This window comes from Cantharellus anzutake (genome assembly GCF_015039405.1).
Source record: "Cantharellus anzutake strain C23 chromosome Unknown EI90scaffold_188, whole genome shotgun sequence".
Classification (NCBI taxonomy): Eukaryota; Fungi; Basidiomycota; class Agaricomycetes; order Cantharellales; family Hydnaceae; genus Cantharellus; species Cantharellus anzutake.
In genome coordinates this window covers 523-22,848 of record NW_024067138.1, presented here as the reverse complement: position 1 = coordinate 22,848, position 22,326 = coordinate 523, and the positions used below count along the sequence as shown (strand labels likewise).

The 22,326-nt window shown below is 48.4% G+C and overlaps 4 protein-coding genes across 4 annotated transcripts; all 4 read left to right on the top strand.

Annotated features, from left to right (window-relative positions):
• Window positions 1-2,117: 2,117 nt before the first annotated feature.
• On the top strand, window positions 2,118-2,837 carry EI90DRAFT_3093581 (uncharacterized protein). Its single transcript, XM_039062483.1, has 2 exons — window positions 2,118-2,364; window positions 2,413-2,837. Exons 1-2 carry the CDS (start codon window positions 2,136-2,138, stop codon window positions 2,757-2,759), a joined length of 576 nt encoding a protein of 191 aa, XP_038908023.1. The 5' UTR covers window positions 2,118-2,135; the 3' UTR covers window positions 2,760-2,837.
• Window positions 2,838-3,430: 593 nt separating this feature from the next.
• Window positions 3,431-5,174, top strand: EI90DRAFT_664391 (uncharacterized protein). Its single transcript, XM_039067928.1, has 2 exons — window positions 3,431-3,631; window positions 3,677-5,174. The coding sequence occupies exons 1-2, from the start codon at window positions 3,609-3,611 to the stop codon at window positions 5,010-5,012; spliced, it is 1,359 nt and encodes a 452-aa protein (XP_038908022.1). The 5' UTR covers window positions 3,431-3,608; the 3' UTR covers window positions 5,013-5,174.
• A 267-nt stretch (window positions 5,175-5,441) lies between these two features.
• EI90DRAFT_664468 (uncharacterized protein) lies at window positions 5,442-6,128 on the top strand. Its single transcript, XM_039067929.1, has one exon. It carries the CDS (start codon window positions 5,536-5,538, stop codon window positions 6,040-6,042), a length of 507 nt encoding a protein of 168 aa, XP_038908021.1. The 5' UTR covers window positions 5,442-5,535; the 3' UTR covers window positions 6,043-6,128.
• Window positions 6,129-8,379: 2,251 nt separating this feature from the next.
• On the top strand, window positions 8,380-9,347 carry EI90DRAFT_664354 (uncharacterized protein). The gene is made up of 6 exons (XM_039067927.1): window positions 8,380-8,737; window positions 8,791-8,806; window positions 8,855-8,898; window positions 8,951-9,014; window positions 9,069-9,124; window positions 9,181-9,347. The coding sequence occupies exons 1-6, from the start codon at window positions 8,492-8,494 to the stop codon at window positions 9,250-9,252; spliced, it is 498 nt and encodes a 165-aa protein (XP_038908020.1). The 5' UTR covers window positions 8,380-8,491; the 3' UTR covers window positions 9,253-9,347.
• Window positions 9,348-22,326: the final 12,979 nt, after the last annotated feature.

Sequence of the window (22,326 nt, the reverse complement as noted above, 5' to 3'; positions counted from 1 at the left end):
AAACTTAGCCTGCGACACTTCGCTCCTCCGACTGGGGCAAAATGTAGGTGGCAATGCATCGGAAACACCCGACTCTCACGCTAAGCCTGAATGAGTTGTACATAGAGGTTGTGCAATGTAATTGTTAGTGTTGACACATGTGGTCATTATACCCAACCCAACCCATAGAGACTTGGAAGCACCTTGAGGGTTGTGAAATCGACAACCTGGGCATGTGCAAAAATTAACACTCCATATAATACTTCTATAGCATTCTGTAGTTGGTGCTTTGTAGTGAAGTGGTATGAGTGTGAGCTGAGGCTATGCAGCATTTTTTGGCTGTGGGTGTTCGATTCCCACTCAGTGAACCTTTTTTTCTCCTTCTTTACTCCTTAGTGTAAATGGGAGGTTGTTACAATTATTCCTGAGACCATAAAAAAAGGTTCATTGAGTGGGAATCAAACACCCGCAGCCAAAAAATGCTGCATAGCCTCAGCTCACGCTCATACCGCTTCACTACAAAGCACCAACTACAGAATGCTATAGAAGTATTATATGAAGTGTTAATTTTCGCACATGCCCAGGTTGTTGATTTCACAACCCTCAAGGTGCTTCCAAGTCTCTATGGGTTGGGTTGGGTATAATGACCGCATGTGTCAACACTAACAATTACATTGCGCAACCTCTATGTACAACTCATTCAGGCTTAGCGTGAGAGTTGGGTGTTTCCGATGCATCGCCACCTACATTTTGCCCCAGTCAGAGGAGTGAAGTGTCGTGGGCTAAGTTTCGGAGTAGGTGATCGGATATTTGTTTAACTCCGTACCATGTGATCTTTTGTATTGAGTACAGAATGTGACTAGCATCAGAAGCAGTCGAGTACCAGTGTGAGAACGTTTATTTACATTGTGTAAAAAAGCTATTATTTTGCGCGTCCACGGAGCTCCTCCGACTGGGTACGAGTCTGACCACGACAAGTCTTTCTTCGAGTTGTTGAATTATGGTAAATTATGTTCGCTCTGTGGCAGTATTATAGTGTATATGATGCCATTACTAGTCGATGTGCAGCCCTTAACAGGCACTACTAGTCAGGTGGGTGGCGGGCTTCCAACCAGTCGTAGTATTCATGGTAAGCACCTGTTTATCTTGAGCCCCTCATCCACCTGACGGGTTGCATCAGGTCTTCAAGAAGCATTTGAAGAACCCTACCAAGGAGCAACACACAAGCTGCTTATCAAGTGCCGAGATGGCACGATCTCTGAGACCATATAATTTGTCGCTATCAGTAATCCAGTCTTCGGGTATGGGAAAATCCAGAATGGTCGCCGAAGCCTCTCTCTCCGTATTTGCGATTCCAATCAATATTCGTGAGGAGCTTGGCCATGGTCTCGAAAGTGCGCAATATATCATCGCGAATCCCATATTTGCGCTCATCGATGTTAATTTTACTGCCAGCCTATCCTCCTCCAGACACAGAGTTTCGCCATTATTTTCAAGGACATCATGCAAAAAGCGATCTTCGGCTGCAGGCAGAGTATGCAATTATTTTGAGTGTGCTATTCACAAAGGCCGCCACACTTCTCAAGAAACCCAGGTTCAAATATAAAACAGGAGCAGAGCTAGCATATGAATGGGCTGAATATCTCGACGAAGGACGGACCGATACCGAAGTTGGTATGAATAGGAAAGTGTTCCTGGATTCTGTGGTGGATGGGGCATGTAAGGTGATGTCTAGAGGCATTAATAGTTGCTACCTCATGCTAAATTTCCTTGGGAAGCTCAAATTGATGGAGCTACGACCAGATGAAAGAGAAACCCAAACGAAACTGGAGGTGCTCAACACCGGAATGCAGAAGTCGTGTGACATGTTTGTTAAGGCCATGGCTAGTAATGATGGGGGAGCAGAAGTCAAATGCATCATTTACTTTGATGTGTTGGAGGAACAACCTCGAAGCATGTATTTACTATTGTTTAGTGGTAATACCTTCCTAATTCAGGCTCGTACCCAGCCGTTCTGTTTATGCTTGTTTATCTTGTCAGAACGGCTGGTGGAAAACATTTTCCCACGACAGCCGTATACTGTTATTTGTGCATATTGAATCGAACAAACAACACTCAACAAGAATATTATTGCGCAACTGATCTCACTGTCCGATATGATGAACGTCCACCAGTCCCCACTTCCTTTACCCTTTCAAGTGCCGAAGAGAGCGCGTGTAGAGGCTGTGCTTAACTCCTTCGAAGCAAATGGTCTGATATTGTATGAATTTCTCGATGCTTGCCTTAGCGATGATCTGCGTCACAACCCCACAAATCTCCATAAAATCAAGGGGTCTCTCCCTACGCTTGTTGGTCTCATTATTGAAAGGGAAAGCCTCCAAAAGTGTCTCTAAATGCTCTACTCGCTGGATCCTACCCTGTTTCTCGCTTCAGTGCTCCTTTACACTCGCCAACAACTCACGAATGAGCTCGATTGCCTAACAGACATAGCCTCTGGCTTCCATTTCTCAGCTTCATCAATGACACACAAGGAAGTTAAATTTCCATCTGTCCAGCGGATAGCGAAGAAATTCTCCCATAAAGCTCCTACTTTGTGGCATTTTATTGGCTGTCTCCTTTCAGCGACATTTACCCCTGGGGAAATTGTTGAAATGGATAAATGGGAGGACATCAACGATTTGGAAAACGAAAATAATGACGACGATGATTGCTGGTTAGATTCTAGTGGCCTCCCACCTTCGTCTCAAAGGAGCCGATCCCGTAGTGAGAAGCGGCAGTAAGGATTACAGTCTGATCTTACACCAAGTGCACCGAGTCCAGTTGCTTGCTGAGAGCCAAGGACAGTAAGTAGTGTTATGACTACTAGAATCCTTCCGCCATTATACAGCAATGGCAGTATATCAAGTTTTGCCAGAGCTGTCAAGAGCAAATCCCTCCGATGGATCTGGGCAACGACTGCTCTCAATTGGAGTCTTCCCAAAGACGTCAGCGACATTTCTCCTTATTGTATCTTCCATTGGCTCAGCATATGGGTGCGGATAGGATAGGGATGGAGTCGGTGGCCATGCCGTTCGGGAGTTTACATCGAAGTAGGTCTAAATAGTGATACACATTGAACCGACGTCGGTATAGTCACATGTAGCGCTTACATCATCCCGGATGCAATGTTTTCCACCAGTCGTTCCCCTGGAACGACTGGGTCCGAGTCTGTTCCTAATTAAGAGTCCACTATATTCTCGTCCAGCCGCCCTCAACTTGGTTCTCTCTATATGATGAAGCTCACCAGCTTACCGAACTCAGCTTACCGAACTCGTCCCACAGGAAAAGGACACGGCCCGGAGTCGCTCGCCCTATCATAATCTTGGCACATTGCTGTCTGAGCTGACAGAATTCCCTGTTTTTTTTTTTTTTTTTTTTTTTTTTTTTTCATTTTTTTATCTACGAGTTCTCATCTCCAGAAATTCACACCCTCACCCGCTAGCCATCCATCAGTTCGCATTTCTCAGGGCTTCCGCCTTTTCCCTCCTTTCACCGAGCTGCCATTCGACATATTTGCCAAAAAGGTATTTCAATCTTTGAAGGGCAAGAACAAAAAATGCAGCCTTGAAAACGTGGGCCGAACGGATGTAATGGTAGGGTTCGGACGTAGCCTGTAAGCGACTGCTACATTTGCGGCAAAATACTAAATTCGCAATAGATGGTATGTCCACCACAAAAACTGGTTGGAGCGGGGAGGATTATCTGTTATACCGTTCGCCGGAGACAAACTGATGGCGCAAGGGAACAAAGCGAAAGTATTCCATTCTCGCATTGCTGCTCTGGGGGTTCGCATCGGGATAACAACTCAAGCCTCGAGGATTACGGAATCAGAACTTGTTGAGTCTCACATGCGTGTTGTTTATGCCATCCCCGAGCATCGCGAGTTCATGCATACCGGATCGCCCTCTGAACCTATACTGGCTGAGGCAGCGGCAAGGTGTCTGAACGACCCTTTGGATGGCCGTGGAATAGAAATGCAAGGTCCAGAAATCCTAGCTCAGGCTTGTGAGAAGGGACTTCTTGCGAAGGGAGAGCGCGGGAAACTCTGCGGTCGACTTCTTGTGACCATTGCTCACGATATCGCCCTCAAACAAAGCCACTCTGTGCCAAAGAAACATTCACCTGACCCATATTCCCATCGGCCTGTCCCTGTCGTTGACTTTCTTAAGGCTCTATTTGCGAAGCCATTCGATGCTATGGTGTTGGAAGCTCAGTCGGTGACGGCCAAGGCGGACATCCCTGATTTGCAAACAGCATTTTCAAATGCTTATGTCTTTTTTTCCCATTTCGCTCTGGCCAAAAACTCTGAAATGCTGTCTGCTCCAAACCTGGCAGTAGCTCTGCTGGGTGGCATGGCCCTCCAAGCCAAAGATAATCAGAAGTCGATTGATGCTGTTATTCCTATTCATATGCGTCACGCAGCCGAGCCCATCTCACCGAAATCGACGTCAGGCATCAACTTGCGATTCAAGAACCGCAAGGAGGCTGAATATTGTCGCGTTTCTCGCGGGATCACCGTTCCGGATAACACGATGCCAGTAATATCAATCATTTTCGAGCTCGGAGACAGGGAGATGGGAGGGGAGGGGGTTGTGACCATTACTCACGAGACACATCGCGAGACTCGCGGCTCTGAAAACAAAGTGCACCCAGAAGACCACCACTATGAAATTGTCGCTTATGGCTGCACTTCGAAGACTTTCGCAGCGGTTTCACCAGCTGTTAAGCCACATTACCAGTCTATTCTCGCAGTTCCTACTATTGTTGAGGACTTTCCTCGGGCGACAAAGGGCAAAAGTTTGGAAGGCTTTGAGAACCTGAAACCGTTTTTGATGGCCTCCGAGAATTCGCGGGATGGTCAGAGCAGTTGGAACGTGATTGATTGGCTTGTACATGGCCTTCATGTCCCAGGAATACAGATCCCATATGATTCTTGTCGGGTATTGGTTTTGTTTATCTTGTCAGAACGACTCCGAGTCTGGGTCAGCAAATGAAGGGAGACGTCTGAGGTAATATTGTAACCAAAAATGGCCGCCATCCTTATGTGAAAACAATTCCTCTTGACAGTACAACCAGACTCGTACCCAGTCTGAGGAGCTCCATGGACGCGCAAAAATAATAGCTCTTTTACGCAATGCGCAATGCTTGTGCGCAATGGGCGACCTGGAACTGCGGGGCAGCGTGGCGAGTCAGTATGACTGGTATTCTGTCGGATTGGATGGAAATGACTGATGAGTGTTTTTTTGGCCGCTTTTCCAGTGTTTAACCGGAAAATGATGAGGACTCCGGACAAGGTTTTCGAGTGGGGACGCTGGTATGTTCACACCCATCTCTTGGATCGTGAAGGATGCCCAGGGGACCTGATCTTACGTCATAGTGACTACTTGTCTGTCTCAGTTGAGATTGCGTTTCTTTGCCCCCGCTTTGGGAAATGGCTTACTCTGTCGCTAACAATTGATATCTAGCGATTCTGGACCTTGTTCCACAGCTCAGACCTTTCAGGCTGCCATATGACCTATGAATAGCACGTCTACTCTTCTTTCGCTATGGGAGAGATTGTGGAACGAGCTGAACATTTGGCTAAGTGGGTGGTGGACTGATTGGAGTGTTCATATTCCATCGGTTGAACGGTTGGTAGGTCATTGTACCAGTAAGTGTACAAGTTTTCTTTTTGACTGCATCTCACTGAACACAGATGCGATGCTGATGAATTATTTGTCTTTTTTCGTCCCACAGTTCCCTATTGGGGCCAGCTGGATCGCGTGGCGATTAACAAGAGCAACTGGGTCATCAACTAATTGTTGGTTCGATCAGTGCCCTCACCATCGGAAAAGTGTTGTGCACGCGAGATTGATCATTCTTCAACCCCTCAGCTCGACGCGCATTTTTGTCCGCCACTCCCCCAATCCCTTTCCTGGGATGCCTGCACTGAAACCTTGCTCCTGTCCTTCGGCGCCCGTGCTGTTGCTAACTAATATACCTCACAGCACCGTTGTACCGCGGAAGCGATGCATGTGCACATAGGGGGAAACAGTTGCAAACACCTGCATGTCAGTGTGCAGATCCTCGCAGTGATGTCGCGATTTGGTTCGGTCTTGGAACAGCTCGACTAGCGTCATACTACTAAACTTAACTTCTGTAATTACGCTACAAGGCGCCTACAATGCTTGAAAATGTTTCGACCAAAAACTACGAAACAAGCATAAACAGAACTGTGCTTACGCCTTTTACCACAATTCAGTAGACTGGCAATTCAGTAACGTCGGTCTGCGAGTGACTCTGTGTGGAGAGTGGTGTCCTCGCCTTCCAATAAAGGGAGTGCCTGTTCCGCGATCGAACGATTGCCCTGTTGTCCTTCCAATGGACAGAACAATCCCGGGTTGCCCACACCAAGTTCAGACACATCCGTGGACGCTCGTGATCCCTCCTGGCAGTCCAAGTAACGGTGAGCACGATAAATCTTTTCCTCCATCTACTCCTATCCAAGTTTCAGTGGCATAGCTGTTGTGGAGTAAGACCCCCACCACCGCTGACTTGAGAAAGTTGACAAGGTTCGTGTACATCCACGCTTCCGACATAAAGCACCCATCCGGAAGCCAAGGCGTTGCGGTCGTGGAAAGCAATTTCATGGGCCTACCTTCATTGTTATTGCCATTTTTTCGAAAGTTGCATTGATTCTCTCACAACAGAACTCAGGTGGAAACAAGGCTGTGACATGAACAATCTAGCCAGGTTTTGATGTCCACCCGCACCGACACCGAGTTCTCCCGCAATAAACGATGCCGCCTTCCCAATTCAGGACTACGCATCCATCTTCCGTTTTCGCCCTGTTTCTTTGGTCCTCGTCTTGCGCTGCTCAGGTCATACTAATCGCCATTAGTACGTGGTTTCTTTGCCAGGTGGCACAGTTCAATGGTAAGGCCCAACCCTACTTCGATTCCGCTCCCTTGGACTGTGTTTGTCAACGACTCGTACATAAGCCCCGAATTCTCGTCCACATTGCGATCAATGTAACTTCGGGACATACGGCAGTCGGTCCATTATCTGCGGCTCTTCGGGTACACTCGAAGACTGCTCATGATGGCGAGTTTGCGTGCTAACAGCTTGGGTATTTCTGTTACTCCCTGGAATGCACTTGGTTAGGATCGTTCGACTGCCCTAAAATAGTCAACCTTGGCTCAAGCAGGATGGATCTATTCTACGAGCGGCGTACCCTAGGCGCGTTCTTCAACCTTCCTGGTCACCACCCAATTCTTAACCAAATTGCCGTGATTGCGTCGGTCTCCAAAAAAGAATTGATCGCCTTATATACCCTTCCAACTGACTAGTTCGCGCAAGCTACAGCACTCACGTTCTTCGGAGACGATCGCGTGCACAAACGGTGGTACACAGGATCGCTTATTACGATGCATGCAATGTCTTAGCACTCCAATCTGTCTCCTGTCACTATCCAGGTCAATCGCGTATCTACAGCTCAAATATTAGTTGCAATGTCTTGTCAACAAGTGGACTGATTAGACTTTTCCTAAGTTTCTGCATGTCAACTGTGGACCTAAAAACTATGAATACATTCTCGCATTACGTACCCCTACTTGTTCGCAGTCCTTGCTAAGGGTCTCCAGAAACTCACGATGTGCATGGAAGTATTCATCTCTATTCCCCGCCCATCAATACACGGACACATTCTTGGGCTTCTTAGAAATTAATCCGCTATCTGAATGGGAACCCAAGTAACAACCGGACCTTCCAAATGAAGAGCGTGAGATGTTTTTCTACACGCCACTGCCCAAGAACCCGGTGCAAGTTGAAATACAGGCCAGGTCGATATTCCAACTTTGAAATCCTCTTTGACGATGGTATGGCTTCGACTGGTGAAGTCGACCCCGACAACCTTTCTGGTTTCCATCAAATCCTACATGCGTTTTCACACAATTACTGAACGAGCCACTGAGCTTTGCATCACTAGCCATTCATCAAAAAAATCCATTGAAGAGGGTCTATCACTGCCCCCTTAACCCGTGTGCGGCGATTGTATGACCGCTCAATCTTGTCTTTTTCGTATTTTCAAATTTCGCCGACGAAAATGCCTCCTTGACGCCCTGCAGATCGATTTTCCCACCCACTTTAATGAGGAATAAGACGAGGCAACTGTTCCAGACCCAGGAAACGTGCTGGGCCGCTGCAGTGGCGACTGTAGGAGAGCGAGCACTTCTGGATGCAGGGCTCCCGCCAAACTCCGCATGGGTCATACTACTTCGCTGTGTTCAATCGATTCCACACATACGGATAGCTTGAGAGTGGTGTCTGACTGCGAGCCGTACACTTCAACCTACTGGCCACAGCGGGCCTTCTCAGACAGTTGACTTTCCATCATTTTTGTCATGGCTATGTGGGACGTTCCGGCATAAAATAATTGATTATAACGAACATTCTATTGAATTAGGATTTAGCGTTATCATGCCACTCAGAGTATATGAATCAAAACTTATGGCTACTGAGTACTTTGCCACTCCCCCTCGCCACCCATGCCCCCTTGTGGTCTCGTTCTTCGCCACAAGCGAGCAAGCAACGTGCGCCGGTATTACGTCGCATTATCGACGCAACACAAAATGCTATATCAAGGAGTTCCTTTAATCGACAATCCATGGATGTGCCCCTCCCATTCTATGACCAACCTGAGGCCGTCACTTGGCTTAAAAAGGGATCCGTAAAGGAAAAGGTGGGGTTTGCATCATTCCGCGCTTCAGCCCTCGCTCACGAAGCTCACTTCAGACTTCAAGACGCGGTGGTAAGTTGAACTTTTGAAGGCACCGTAATTGTTAACGTTGGCGCGTAGACACCGTCAAGTTGACGTACCGCATCGTAGTAGATGGCGAAGAGGCGAGCAAATCCTCATTTAAATCCGTCCCTCCCTACTTACTTTGATGACTAGGCCGTGAACAGCTCCATGAGTTTACGGGTGGGACAACCAGGTCCTATCAGAGAGCTCACCTGGGGTAGACACATTTCTTAGTTCTGGACCCAGCTACTCCCTCTAACGCTATTCGCAGCTCTCGAAAATATCCCACCGGGAAGCAGGTTGTGCTTAGAACTCACAGACTCCAACGTGCGTCATCCTCTATCAGCTTGTCCCGACTTCTTTCACCGACTCCATCATGACAGACCCGGAAACTGCTACCTTACCCTCTCGAATCCCACGTAACACTCGACGTTGAGGTTATTTCCATCAATTGAGGGGAAATCTTGTTCGAGGGTTGGAACACCACTTTCACATTCTCGAAACTTCCATCCTTCTGTACTCCATGCTCTCACCCTTACTTCGTTGAGTGAAATGCACGGTCTCTGGGATCAAATATTGGTTGTTGCTTATCTAGGCATAGGCGAAACGGGCTAACGATCATAGGGAGAAACGGGACGGTGTGTTATGTATCCATATGGGAAGATGATATTTTCTGTCAGCAACCAGAGCCTCCTGTGCCATCGGCACAAAGACCTTAACGGAATTAGCTTGGATGAGGAACACAAGCGTTCAAAGCTGAACGTGCTCTCTCATGGCGGTGGCGGAACTGAAGTATGCTTTCCAGTGATAGTTGCGTCAAAATAAGTGCCTTGTCGAAACAGGAACTCCCTGTGCGAAATTGTCTGATCAGTCGATATACAAATGCAAACTAGAACTACCCACCATTTGTGACCATTTTTCGTGACTTCCGAGGCGAGTGCCAACATCAATGTCCTGGATTTCTCAAGAAGGTGGACTTCGAGTGAGCCGTGGAATATTGCCGTATTCCTGCCTCATAAGATGCAGTGCGCGAGGCGTTTATAAAATCATTGACTTTGACACGGGAAAAACCATCAGATCCATTTGCCGGACTGTACACTTGTTTTATGGGCCTATTTCAAGAGAGTCTGCACTCCCAATGACAATCCCGGCCTATTTTGCATGTCGTCCACAGAATGGAGCTTGTAACCCCAATCCACTGGTCCAGCGCATGATTTCAACCCAGTTAGCCACAGTGTTGTACGGAACCAAGTTGATCCGGCGGGAGGGCATTTCCACTCCCGGCTTGAAAACTCCGGAGAGCGGTGCGGAGAATACTTTTGCGACGAAATGAAGCAGATTCCAATATACTCATTATTTAATTTTAAAGTGCTAGTGAAGCCAAGCTCTCCAAATGGGTCAAGGGGAGAGCGCGGCACTAATTTGACACAACAATTCAATTCAAAAGAGTCCTAACCCATCTGCTAATTTTTTGGGAGAACCTCCATAGCTTACGCGGCAGGGTTGCCTGACGGTTTGTGGTGGAAGGGCTGGACCTCCGTAAGGGTTGTGAGCGTTCGTAATCGGATGCCTAAGATTCGGGAAAATGCATTTTTGCACGTGCGGCTTCAGCGCATCCCCTGACGGAAGGTCGGGCATACCCACTATGCAGTCCAGCCGATCCACAGGGGAACTGGCCTCACTTTCCAAGATTCCGCTCCAGGTGCTGAGGACTAGTTATTGGGAATGGACTTCTTCCGGTACTTCGTTTTGTTTGTAACGCCGCAATTTTTCGTTCACTGCCGTGCGGATTTTTCCGAGAGCTTCCCTTAGAGGGCTAGTGGCAGTGGTGATATCGCTCATCGTCCTGCGGCACCTTAGTTTCCAGCACATTCGGTTCTGTAGAATCTGGTGGCGCCGTGTCGTACGGATCCGATTATTTGGGTTAGGGGCACTGTCTTCCAATTGAGAAACGGATCCGCTGTCAGAGGCTGACAAAGCGTGGTAATATTAAATATTGAATCGGCTAACCCCGCTCGCACTTCGAACCCGGGTGTATGCGGATCCTTTTGGAAGATGGATATCAACCTCACGTCACTTCGAAGCGTTAGATTAACCGAAGAATTCCCGATCGCCCTAAACCTACCCTAAAGTGCGCATATCGTGCTAGCTATATTCCAACATTTTCACTATCGGCTTTCGCCGATGATACTTCTCCAGCACGAAATCAATGGGGTTGACAATCGAATGGATTTTTTATGAGTCCTCCTTCTGCACCTGATCGTACTATTACCACGATCCCCTCACGGAAATCAAGGGTCAAGACTGAACTACCACTAGCATTATCGATCAAGACCTCATCGCCGGCCGGAGTCAAGGCTATATTGGACCGAACAGTTATGTGCACTAGCGTCGACGCGACCGACCTCCTCACGATCAATAGAGCTACCACGGCTTGGGGAGCGCAACGCTTGGGGCGCCTTCAGTACCGCCACCACGACGTTTCCAATTTAATAATAACGATAGTAGTAGCCATAGACAACAGAACAGGCGCTAGTACAGTCGCGCCGAATACCTGGCCAGGAATGCAGACCATAAGTACGCCAGACCTGTGGTGCCACTAGTTTGTGGTGGTGAGGTTGTGCTCCTACCAGCTTGCTTTGTTAGCTGGTCAGCCCTGCAACACGAATATACGCCCGAGCACCTCGAAGTGAATCATAAACCCGCAGCTCATCGTCACTGCCCGCGTACAACGCCAATGCTAGAGCTTTCACGGTCATTCGTGCTGGTAACAAGCAGCCAAACGCATAACATGTACATATACAACCATGCTAGGTATCGATCGCGAGCATGCGGAAAAGGCACAAGTAATAGCCTATACCCGCTATCAATAACTACTCCCTCGGTTGGCGAACACAAGCCAGCCAAACGCAGGCGAATGTTGTCCCTGAACGTGCACGCGTTGCATCAGGTAGTAGACTATGGCGGTGAAGTGGAAAGGCGGTGTGAAGAAGAGTGGGATCGAATCGGAGTCAGCACGAGTCGAGAAACGTTCCGCGCGTTCAGATACATGGTGAAGCCCACATAAGCATGGGAATAACACTATGAGGGTCGAGAGTACCGTCGGAGTCGACCTAGCCACCCAGTTAGCATAGATAAATGACGTGAACCGGTGATGGGCGCTCTAGTTTGTTTTTTTTTTGTATAATCCCCGACATGTTGCGCGATTGACTATCCGGGTCGTAATGCCGCAGGGGGGTGGCGGCACGTATGTACATATATGGGACTAAGTTGGGATTGGAACTGTAACTGCCAATAGCCGGCGCTCGAACGAGGCTGGGGAGAGCGGCGGGACCGCCAGTGGAGCTGAGCGTGTAGATAGCCTAGGACCAGCAAAGTCCCCAGCTGCAGATAAGTGCGAGTGCCGCGTCGACGAAAGCACAGGAACGGGTTCCAGTGTGTGCAGGATTCCAGATGTTCTACGTGTCGAGAGCACCAGTCGGTTGCGTATTTCAATAATGGAATTGACTTTGCCTCACTGTTGACAAGGTTGAAATCAAAGGCGGAACGTAAGATAAGCTGTTATGAAAAAGACCATTGCTTCATAGACGACCAGGTTTGTGCGTGAAACATCGTGCGCTGGGCGCTCCGACCGAAGGGGGGGAATATAGAAGTATATATTGAATTCATATTGAACTGCGTAACCGATAAGGGCACTCGTCCTTGACATCAATTCTGGGACACCCAACCTCGGATTTGAAACGATATTGCTTGCATTTAAACTCAGTGAATGGAAAAGCACAAGAGCAGAGGCCGTCGAGGATAGTCGCGGCGTCTTCCGACTGAGAGACTCGAACCACCCAGTAGTGCAGTGCTTTACTGCTGCTTACTAACCACAAAAGCTAGCTTCTCTCACCCACATGCATGCGAATAGCGGCAAGCTTTTGTCCATCGCATGTGAGTTTCCCCAGGCCCTTAGGGGTAACAATTCTCGTCTACCAATAGCACTGCACTGATTGGTCCAAGCCGATCTCTGAACGAGGATTGTGTCTCCAGCGCGTGAGCTTCTAAGGTTTGCCTTTCCTACGGTAGCTGATCAGCGAATCAACACACTGCTTGCTGCGGTCAATTAGATGACGGCGAAGAGACCACCAACCACATTCAACATGTCATACACCCACCAGGGAACCATTAGGGATTGGATTGGATTAGCCAAGCCACACGATATTCCCAGTTCTTATGTAGTCAGCCAGCAGCTTGTACACGATCAGGGACCCCAGAAAGGGCGAGATTGGGCCATCGACTCCGTCAGCACGCAGTTGATTGCGCCCATCAAGGATGGGCTAGCGATTAACTGGTGTATTTCACGAGCCTTCCTCCCCAGCATTCAAGGGATGACATAATTATATGATTATATACATTCTGAACTGAATCGGGCTTCTACAGTAAGCAATCCGATTGTCGCGCAAGGGTCCTGCTCAATTAGGGTGTGCCTGATACACTGTGGAACTTGGCGTGTGGCGAGTTGCGTCAGGGCAACAGCACTCTCGGGGTATGTGGTATAATAATGGAGTTATCGGAGGCGGAAATTACCATGTAACCCTGATCGTATCGCAATCTAGTACTTCGAGCCGAAACACGTATGCATATATCGTAAACCGTTCATCTGGCTTAGAACTAGAGTCGCACGAACCAGATACAACATGTCCTTCCCAGAGCGCAAGTCATAGCATGTAATATGACGCCGCTTCACGTTTTAAGCAACTAGTTTGCAAACACATTTTATGAGAAAGGGCCCGATCCCTATGCCAGCTTCGTCTAGAAAACAAACCCAATGAGCTTCTGGCCTGACCCTGGTGATCATGTTACAGGTATCGAGCATGGCCATCGATCGAACCGGTCAGCCGAGGTAGATGAGCGCGGTCTCGGACTTAACTGCACTGGGTTATAGTGGTCCTGCAATTGTATGCATAACATCACAGCATTTGGTCCACAGTTGGAACTTGTACCATTCCAACGAAACTCAAGTCTAGTAGTGGAGTTGCATCCGTCACACACACTACACACGGTGTAAAGTACTGCTAGGGAGACAGACTTGGGTCCCATGTCTTGTGCACGCCCACCTGATGACATGAATCCGAATGTTCAAACACTACAACGCCGTTTTGTGCTTGTGTGTGACAGTTGTCAAGTGGACCAGACGATGTGTCTAGGGGACAAAGCAGATTAGACCCTGCAACGTCCCAGCCAATAAAGCAATGAGTATGGCAGCTCTTCAGGTGGGGGAGAGGACTAGCGTCCGAAGTCGCCGGATAAGGTGCATTCCCCATATAGCAAACGAGCGAAAGTGGGAAATGAGTACGTGAGCATCCACAGTGGATAATAAGTGGGCCAAGGCGGGCTACTGGGTAACGGAGGGGTCCAGTTTCAAACGAATGTGATCACAATCGGGTATTCCCGGTCCCAGTCATGGGATAATCACCAGATCCAGAGGGAAAAGCACATCCCTGTGACAGATGAGAGTTGGAACGAAGCCTCACCGAGATGATAGTGGCCCGCTATAAGGACGATCGCCAGCAATATAACGGGGCGCCACCCACGTATCCCACGTAAGTCGCGAGAATGGGTTATTTCTACCGCTCTATGGATGAACACAGTTAGAATTGATCAAACATTCAGGTAAAAACCTATGTAATAAAAATAAAAATAAAAATGAGGAACAAACATTGCTCCTTAAGATCAGAAAAGACGGATCAACACCTCCCAATCGATTGATTCCATCGTCCTGAAGCCAACCAAGCAGGGGGGCTTTGTTGATCGTCACCGGTAAAATTATGATCCTTCTCTCTTCGACGACCTCCCACAGGAAGGGAGACGCAAGAAAATCACATGGCCCCGGCATCTCTTCATCATGGATTAAATAACAAGAGGTGTAAGGCGGAATGGATGGGATGGAATATGTGGAAAAATGAAAACGAGGGAAAAGATTTATCGCTCTGAAGTTCCAACTCACCGAAGAAAAGGGGACAAATTAACTGTGTGGGGGCATCCTCGAACTAGGCTTGAATAGGCATTTAGGAATGAGTCTTCTCATGAAGATGGGAAGTTGAACGCATTCCAAGGGGTAAAAGCCCGTGGACGTACAGCACGACAGTTCTTCCACGCAGCGGATATTGGCACTGGCGAAAGTGAAAAAGACGAACTCACCGGCCATGATTGAATCCCCCAAGCGTGCCCTCCGCGCCTGTGAACATTCAGGACGCTACATTCAACCAGGGTCTTCGCACGGACGCCAATCAACACTACCAGTGAACTATCCCTTGTCTTATTTAACTCTTAGCCAGGTTTCGAATTGATTCGAGACGCACGGAGCGTCGAGTGAAATATGCATGGAGGATCGAGGTAGGTCCAAATTGTAATGAATGGGATCACCACACCTGGCACGCTTGTGTGTCATTCATGCCTTCCGGATGCCTCGGAAAGACGAAACACACTGGGACCATGGAACGGGCCGCCAATTGCGAGAGTGCGCAACCAAAAGGGGAGAAGAAATTCAAACTCGGAGATCTTCGGCCTTCGGTAGATCCAAGGCCAACAAGCAGTTACTTGGTATCCATGTATGGGGGTTTTTTCCTGGAAAAGAACATCGAAATAGTTACAGAAATCAGTATTAACTCACCACAAGGGCCTGTATGCGGCATACAGAAAGGATGGGGAAATTCTGCACCTCTTAACGGCAGCCATGCAACAAGACGGGCCCCTTTTTGAAAAGTTACACAACCAATCTCCCCCTCCTTTCGACAAGCTCGGTCGTCCGACCGGCCCGAGCACCTTCCAAGTTTTAGCTAGTTCCCATTGCATAGACCGGATTGTCCACTCCGTGCTCGGACCCCTCCGATGTACCGGCCCAAACGATCATCTCAACCCAAAAGGAGGCAAGCTGGGTCACGGGGCAAACGCACATTATGGCACGCTTGTTGTTGCACATTCAATGAAGGTTCAGGTATCCATTGAAGGGATTATACTTGGCAGGAACGGGTTATGTAAGGGCAGGGGAGAAGGAAAGACTACATAGAGTTGGGGGGACTATTGTGAGTACTGTGTTTGCGCAATCATATGACAGCATGGAACGGCTGGATATGCCCGGATAAAGTATATCCTCGGACATAAGGTTCCAATCCTGACGCCTATGAATGCCACGCTAAGGAGATGGGCTCACTTTTTCAGGTATCTTGGATGATTCGTTGAAGCTGAGCCGCGGATTAACGGCCGAGCAAAAGGAACGGGAAGGTAGACGATGATGAGCGAGAGGGACGTGTCACGAGAACGCAAAATGACTGTGCCAGCGGGGTTGGCTGGCTTACGACAGAAGTCATATGTTGAGCAAAGGGATGTCCACGCCTTGTTAAGGAATACGGACCAAGGTGTCACGGTGTCACTTCAATGAGATCCAAAGCAGAGTCCGATTCCTACCCCTTCGAGAGATCAGCAAGCTAAAAAGAAACACACAGGATTACAATACCGGTAGCACTTGCGCTTTCGGCTCAAATCGATCCACTCAATCAAGGCTAATCCGGGAAAAGGTCCTCGGCCAGACAAATGACGCTGAGCCCGTTCATGAAATTTCTCGATTACTTACTCCGTAAAGAGATACGGAACCAGCCCCAGAACCGAATGTATAAACCATCCACAGGGCAAACAATCCGAAAGGGTTCCTTTTTTCTCCGCGACTTGACCCTTGAATGAAGTACTGCTCACGAGGTCGGAAATTACCCAGAGCAGAAGTGGATACGCCCCTCATTTGGCGCACCGTCATGATGAAGGAAAAAAGTTATCGACGCAGAGTCGGCGTAGTAAGCTGCTGATCGCTATCACAATCGACCCATGACCGATGTCACGTTAGTCAGTGGGGGGGGACGGGTCCCTACTGTTGCTAAGGAGTGCAGACCTTTTGAGCTCTCTGTTGTAGGTCCCCTGTGAGTATAACAGCATATAACAGCATAGCACCATTCAGGGAAGAGGGTTGCTCCAGTCAAGTGCTCCACACAGTTGCGCAAATCCGATCCAGTGGACGAGGTCCACTTTAGTAGAGGCTGGGATCCTGCCTAGGGATGAGGCCATAACGCACGTGTGGGAAAAGGGTACCCCACACACACCAACTCCCTAACCTTCCGTCATGGTTGATCACATTAATATTCCGTGTCCGAAGTCGTTTACACCTCACAAAGTCCTGCGTTCGGGCGCAATCAAGTAATACTCCGTGGGAAAGAATGACGGCAACTTGCGGTCCGCGCGTGCACGGACACATGTCTGAAAGGCGAATCCCGCCCCAAGGCTTTCCGCTGCACTTGCCATGTTAGTGTTTGACCAACCTCCCGTGGCCCCATCTTTATCATGGATGAATGCGCATGCATGTGCGAAAAGATATGGATATGCTTTTTTTTTTTTTACACACACGCAACGACTTGCAAATTACGTGCTGCAACCGCGTCAACCTTCCGTCTATTTTGCGCTATCAAGTCCAGCTGACCACCACACCCTCTTTTGCATGCAATTGAACGTTTGGCCTTATTTAAAATTAAAATATATCCCAACCGATTCGTAGGGATTCCGCGATGAGCTGGAAGCGAGGAAGGGTGCATCGTCCATGGTTTCAACCGATCAATGCATCGATCTACATTACAGCGCGGGGGATAGGGCTAGACCTAGAGCCGGACTCCCCAGAGAAGAGAGGTGCCCGGGTCAACGAACGATCGGTTAGTAACCGACAATTCTTGGGGCCCCGCAGGCAAATCTGCATGCAACTGGGTATACATAACTGCTTTTTTTGATGGACGCTATCCTTGGATCGTACGTGTACTGGTTGGCCCGCTGTGATCTATTTTTTTTCCTCCGTGGAAGGGGGGCTATGCATGTCTGGCTTGAATGTAAACAATCGTCAAGGTCAATTTCACTCGATGGCGCTCATTCACGTATGCAGCGGTCACTACCGCTGCACCATCGATCTAAACCATCTATGTCTTCTCGTGGGGAAATGGTCTGGGTCAAAGCCTGGAGTCCGACGCGCGCCTTTTTTTTTTCTCCTTCCGAATGCTTGGACAATGTGATCACTGGATCGACGACGAATTATTTTCAAAGCTTCCTCCAGTTGTTTCCTAGCTATATCGAGCCATCGCCTAGGTTAACCCCCCCTTAGTCATCGATTCTCTCTCTGCTGGGAACAATCCGAACGAATGAGCGCTTCTTTTTCATTCGAAATTCAATGATGCGGCCAACGCCAGGAGCGCTCCTCAGCTCGGACATGTACGTACGTGCTAGCTCAATAATTACTTTGACTTCCCCCCCTTATCCGACCAAGTATACCTTTCGGAAAATGCGACACATTGGCCCATCTGACATGATGGAATGGCACACACTCACGCGCATCAATATTCAGGTACATACTGCAGGTCTAGTCGCTGAACACACATCTGAGGCTGGCGAAATGCTCTCAACCAGGAACAGAATCGTGGCTGCACTCTCATTTTTCGCGCGATCGATTTTTCTACAACGGTGTTGGTGCGAACTTCTGGACTGTAGGCAAGGGATGTCCAACGTAGGATAGAGAATGTTTATTCTGGCAATATATATATATATTCAATTAACCCCGAACCCTCACTCGATATCGACAACCATGAAATTGTTCGTCCCATTACAGTGGTCATGCTACAAATTGCGCGCTGTATTTCATACTTAGCATTCGCCTCATTTCATCCAACATGAAATGGCATTGGGAATTGGAGCGGTATCTTGCGAACGCGGCTGTTCTTCCAAGGCAATGATGAAGGAACGGCCGCTGAAGCAGTTTTCAAATTTTCCAGGATGTGAACACCCGCGTGCATGGCATATATCCACTTACAACGATTATGTAACCGCTTTCCATAATGAGAACAGTGCTTGAACCGAAAAAGATGACCCCCTGGGGAATCACCCGGCCCGCCATCGGTCGGTAACCGTGCTACCGACCCTCAACATCAACTGCATTACAACACATAGTTCAAGAGCGCTAACCGAAGAAGCGCGCAGCCACCCCGCTGTCCTTCCCCTCCCATACAAACAGGACCTGAGCCGCATAAGTAACAGGGGTTTACATAAATACAACGGGCTCGACCAAGTATTACCGAATCCCAAAATAGGCAACATTAGTGCAACTGTCAAATAATCGTTCTTGTCTTCGACTTCAACATCACAGAAGTTGAGCCGAAACCCCCAACCTGTATGAAGGAATGATATGTAAGTCGTCCCTTTCTTCTTATGTATCCATTGGGGAATGGAATCAAAAGAATCACCTTGTGTATCCTAACCACGAAGGAAGGAACCATCTCAAAGGATCGAAAGCTACGTCGAACCCCTTCTCTTTTTCTTTTCAACGTTTCAAGTCGTCGTCTGATGCAACAGCACATGCAGATCATACATGACCTTGATCAAGCACCTATGTATTGATTCACCTATCTGGGCCTATGACCGCTCGGGTTCTCCGTGAACACCCTGATTTTTTTCATCAGGGACCTTCTCCCCTCTCCTTCCTTGCACCGAACACTTCTCCCATCTCAACCCCTATCAGATACTAGATGTCACCAATATTCCTGGATATGTAAAGCAGGGGCCATTGAAGGGTCCATGTATTACATATATTGGCTAAATATATTGTACCAGGATGCTGGGAAGGGCGCGAAGGTGATTGACGGCCATGTACATAATTAGAATGCTACTTGGGGTTCCCGGACCCCTGGTCCCGAACGTATCTAAAATAGAAGTTTCGAATCAGGGGCGCGCGGGCTCACTTTTAAACCTGGCGCAAATTCAACAGAGCATGAGACTACCTCTGAATCAGGATTTACGCCAGAAGGGCCGTTATGTATGTGGTGCATGTTCATGTTGTCAGAGCGAACTTGATTTGGTAGGCTGCTTGCCGGAGATTGTGCGCAGTGAGCTTGCCGCTTATGTATGTATCGCCCCCGGACGGGCTACACGTCATGTGTGGGCGCTCGGGTGATCCCTGACACCGTTTATGGTTGTACGGGGATAACAGTCCAGTTGGTCCCGGCGTCGAAAATGTATTTATACGTGTTTGTGCCGACAATATTATCTCAGCCATTACCGCTTACTGCTCTATTTTCTCGTTTTTCTGAGCATTAGTACTGCTGATGCTCGGCAAAAAAGAAAAAAGAAAAGCAATCTTAAGCTTATAGAGGCTTGGTCAACATACTATCTATGCTTCAGCTAGGCTAGGGATCGCGCTGTCACTATCGAGTATTTGGCGCCGCGTCAACGCTGCACTGTGCGGGCGCGCGCAGTCCATCCATCTATCCATTAATTTTGATCCATCAGATTCGTACGGAGCGGGCTGCTGTGCTGCATGAATGGAGTGCGAATTGTTCCGTCCTTTCGGCACATACATGCAGTTCAAGTTGCATGCATGATTATATTGATTATACCAGGTCGCAAGTCCAGCCCCCCTTCCCAGTCGCAGTTAAGTACCGCATCATGCATACGTCGCCGATGGGGGAGGGGGCTCAGTCGTCCATTGCCACAACGTCACATCTATACGTCGTTTTAATTTTAAGGCCAGCCAGCCCGATGTGCATGGTTTAGTCCCCCTCTGTCAGTTCGCTGTTAATAATTGTGTGCTATATTACTTAAATAATTCGTTTCGGGGCTTGTGTACAAGTCTACTGTAGCGCCTAATGCAGCTGTCTAGGCGACTTTGCGATAAATTGAAATGGGGGGTCTGGATCGATGGGGATGGGCCCATCCACCATCACACCCACACTCACACCGCTCCGCTCGCGGCGCCCATTCTTTTGTGCAATGGGTCGACCTGGCTATCGGTTCACAACGCGGGTTATGTATTTTTCGCTTACAATACCGGTAATATGCGATCGATCGGTAAGTGAAGAACTAGAGCCCACGGATGACGTTGGAATCAATCGCGCTGCCGGAAGCGAAAAAATTAATGCATGCATGCATGTGGAGGCACACGACCTTATAGCACCTTTAGCTATGCAAAGTTGGAGTCAGCTGCTTTACATATGTAGTTGCTTAAAATGGGTAGACGTGTGCTTGTGCGCGTATAAGTTTGTAGATGAGCGCCTATTACTTATTCTTTCATGTGCGGCGCTGTGGAGTTGAGGTGCGCCACTCTGGAATCATCATGCATGTGCAAGTACCACGATCAAATTGGCGTCGACGATTCTACATATTTGTTTTACTTGAAAGGGTTTGTTGCATTGGCAGCTGCGATAACCACACCCTTGAATTTCGTTTTTTTGTATCTATCCATCCTTATCGCATCGTTTCTCTACGCAAGGACGGGTACCGGGTGCATGGGCGATAAAGGTGTGGTTATGCATATATCATATCTGGAAGGGTTCGCGCTTGTTCTTGACATGGCATGCATGGGAAATTTGTATCCCTTTTACGACATGACTTCCACGTGTTTCGGCACGGAGGTCCCTATATTGAATTGGTCCTTATCGTTGATGGAATAAAGGGCGTGTCATGAGTTTGGGGGAATGGCCGCCCTTGCGCGTGCCCATGGTTAAAATAGCATTTAGGGGGATTGGGCTTGTGCGTATAACAAGGTTGAATTTCGCTACGTCATGCGACCATACTGCTTCATGTGCAGAATGGTCAATGGTCGGGGGGGTTCGGCTTGGCCCGGGGGTCAGGGCCGGGGCTCCCAAATGGCGGTTGATGGCGTGCATGATTGTGCGTACGAAATGTTCACAGCGATGGGCGGTGGTGGAGGGTATGGGGTTATGGGAATAAAAGAAAGAAGCAGCGTTGGGTCGGGGTCGGAGGTGATCATATAAACGGGGGCGGCTATACTGTCTCCATAATGTATAGACCGCGCGCTTTCGCACAGAGTAAGACGTAAAATCCAAGATGCGGTTGTGTGTATGGGGGGAAGGTCGTTGCTTGGACGACGTTTTGCTTCAGCGCTATTGTAAGCGCTGCAAAAAGCGTTGAAGCGCGGGCATTAATCGAATTATGGTTTGGCCGGCCGTTGATGGAATGGCAGAATGGAAAAAAAAAAGGGTCGGAAGAAGTTCTAGAACGGAATGCATTTTTTCGGGTGAAAATTACGGAAGCTGGAAGTTCTTCCCCGTTTGCAAGGCACGAGGAGAGAAAGGAATATGTAAAACAAATGAGATGTGTTGATGTGGATCTATGTATGTAAGTGCACGCGCGCGGGCGATGGTTGGGGGGGAGGAAAGATACTCTGTTGTACCTGAGCGAGGGGATCATCATCATCATCAGGGCAACTGGCAGTACATACATACATAATGACTGCACGCATTTGTTACGAATCACTCTGAGAGATGAAAGCAAGTGGGGGGTTCGTCAAACATCTTTGATCCATATTGCAGACGACGGGGGGCGGCCTAAGCTTTGGGACCTTGGATTCTAAAAGGCCCTTCCATTCGAGAAAATTCGTCCTTCCAACCACCATTCCACACACATACACATACACATACACACATTCTCAATTGTTTCTTCAAAAGCGG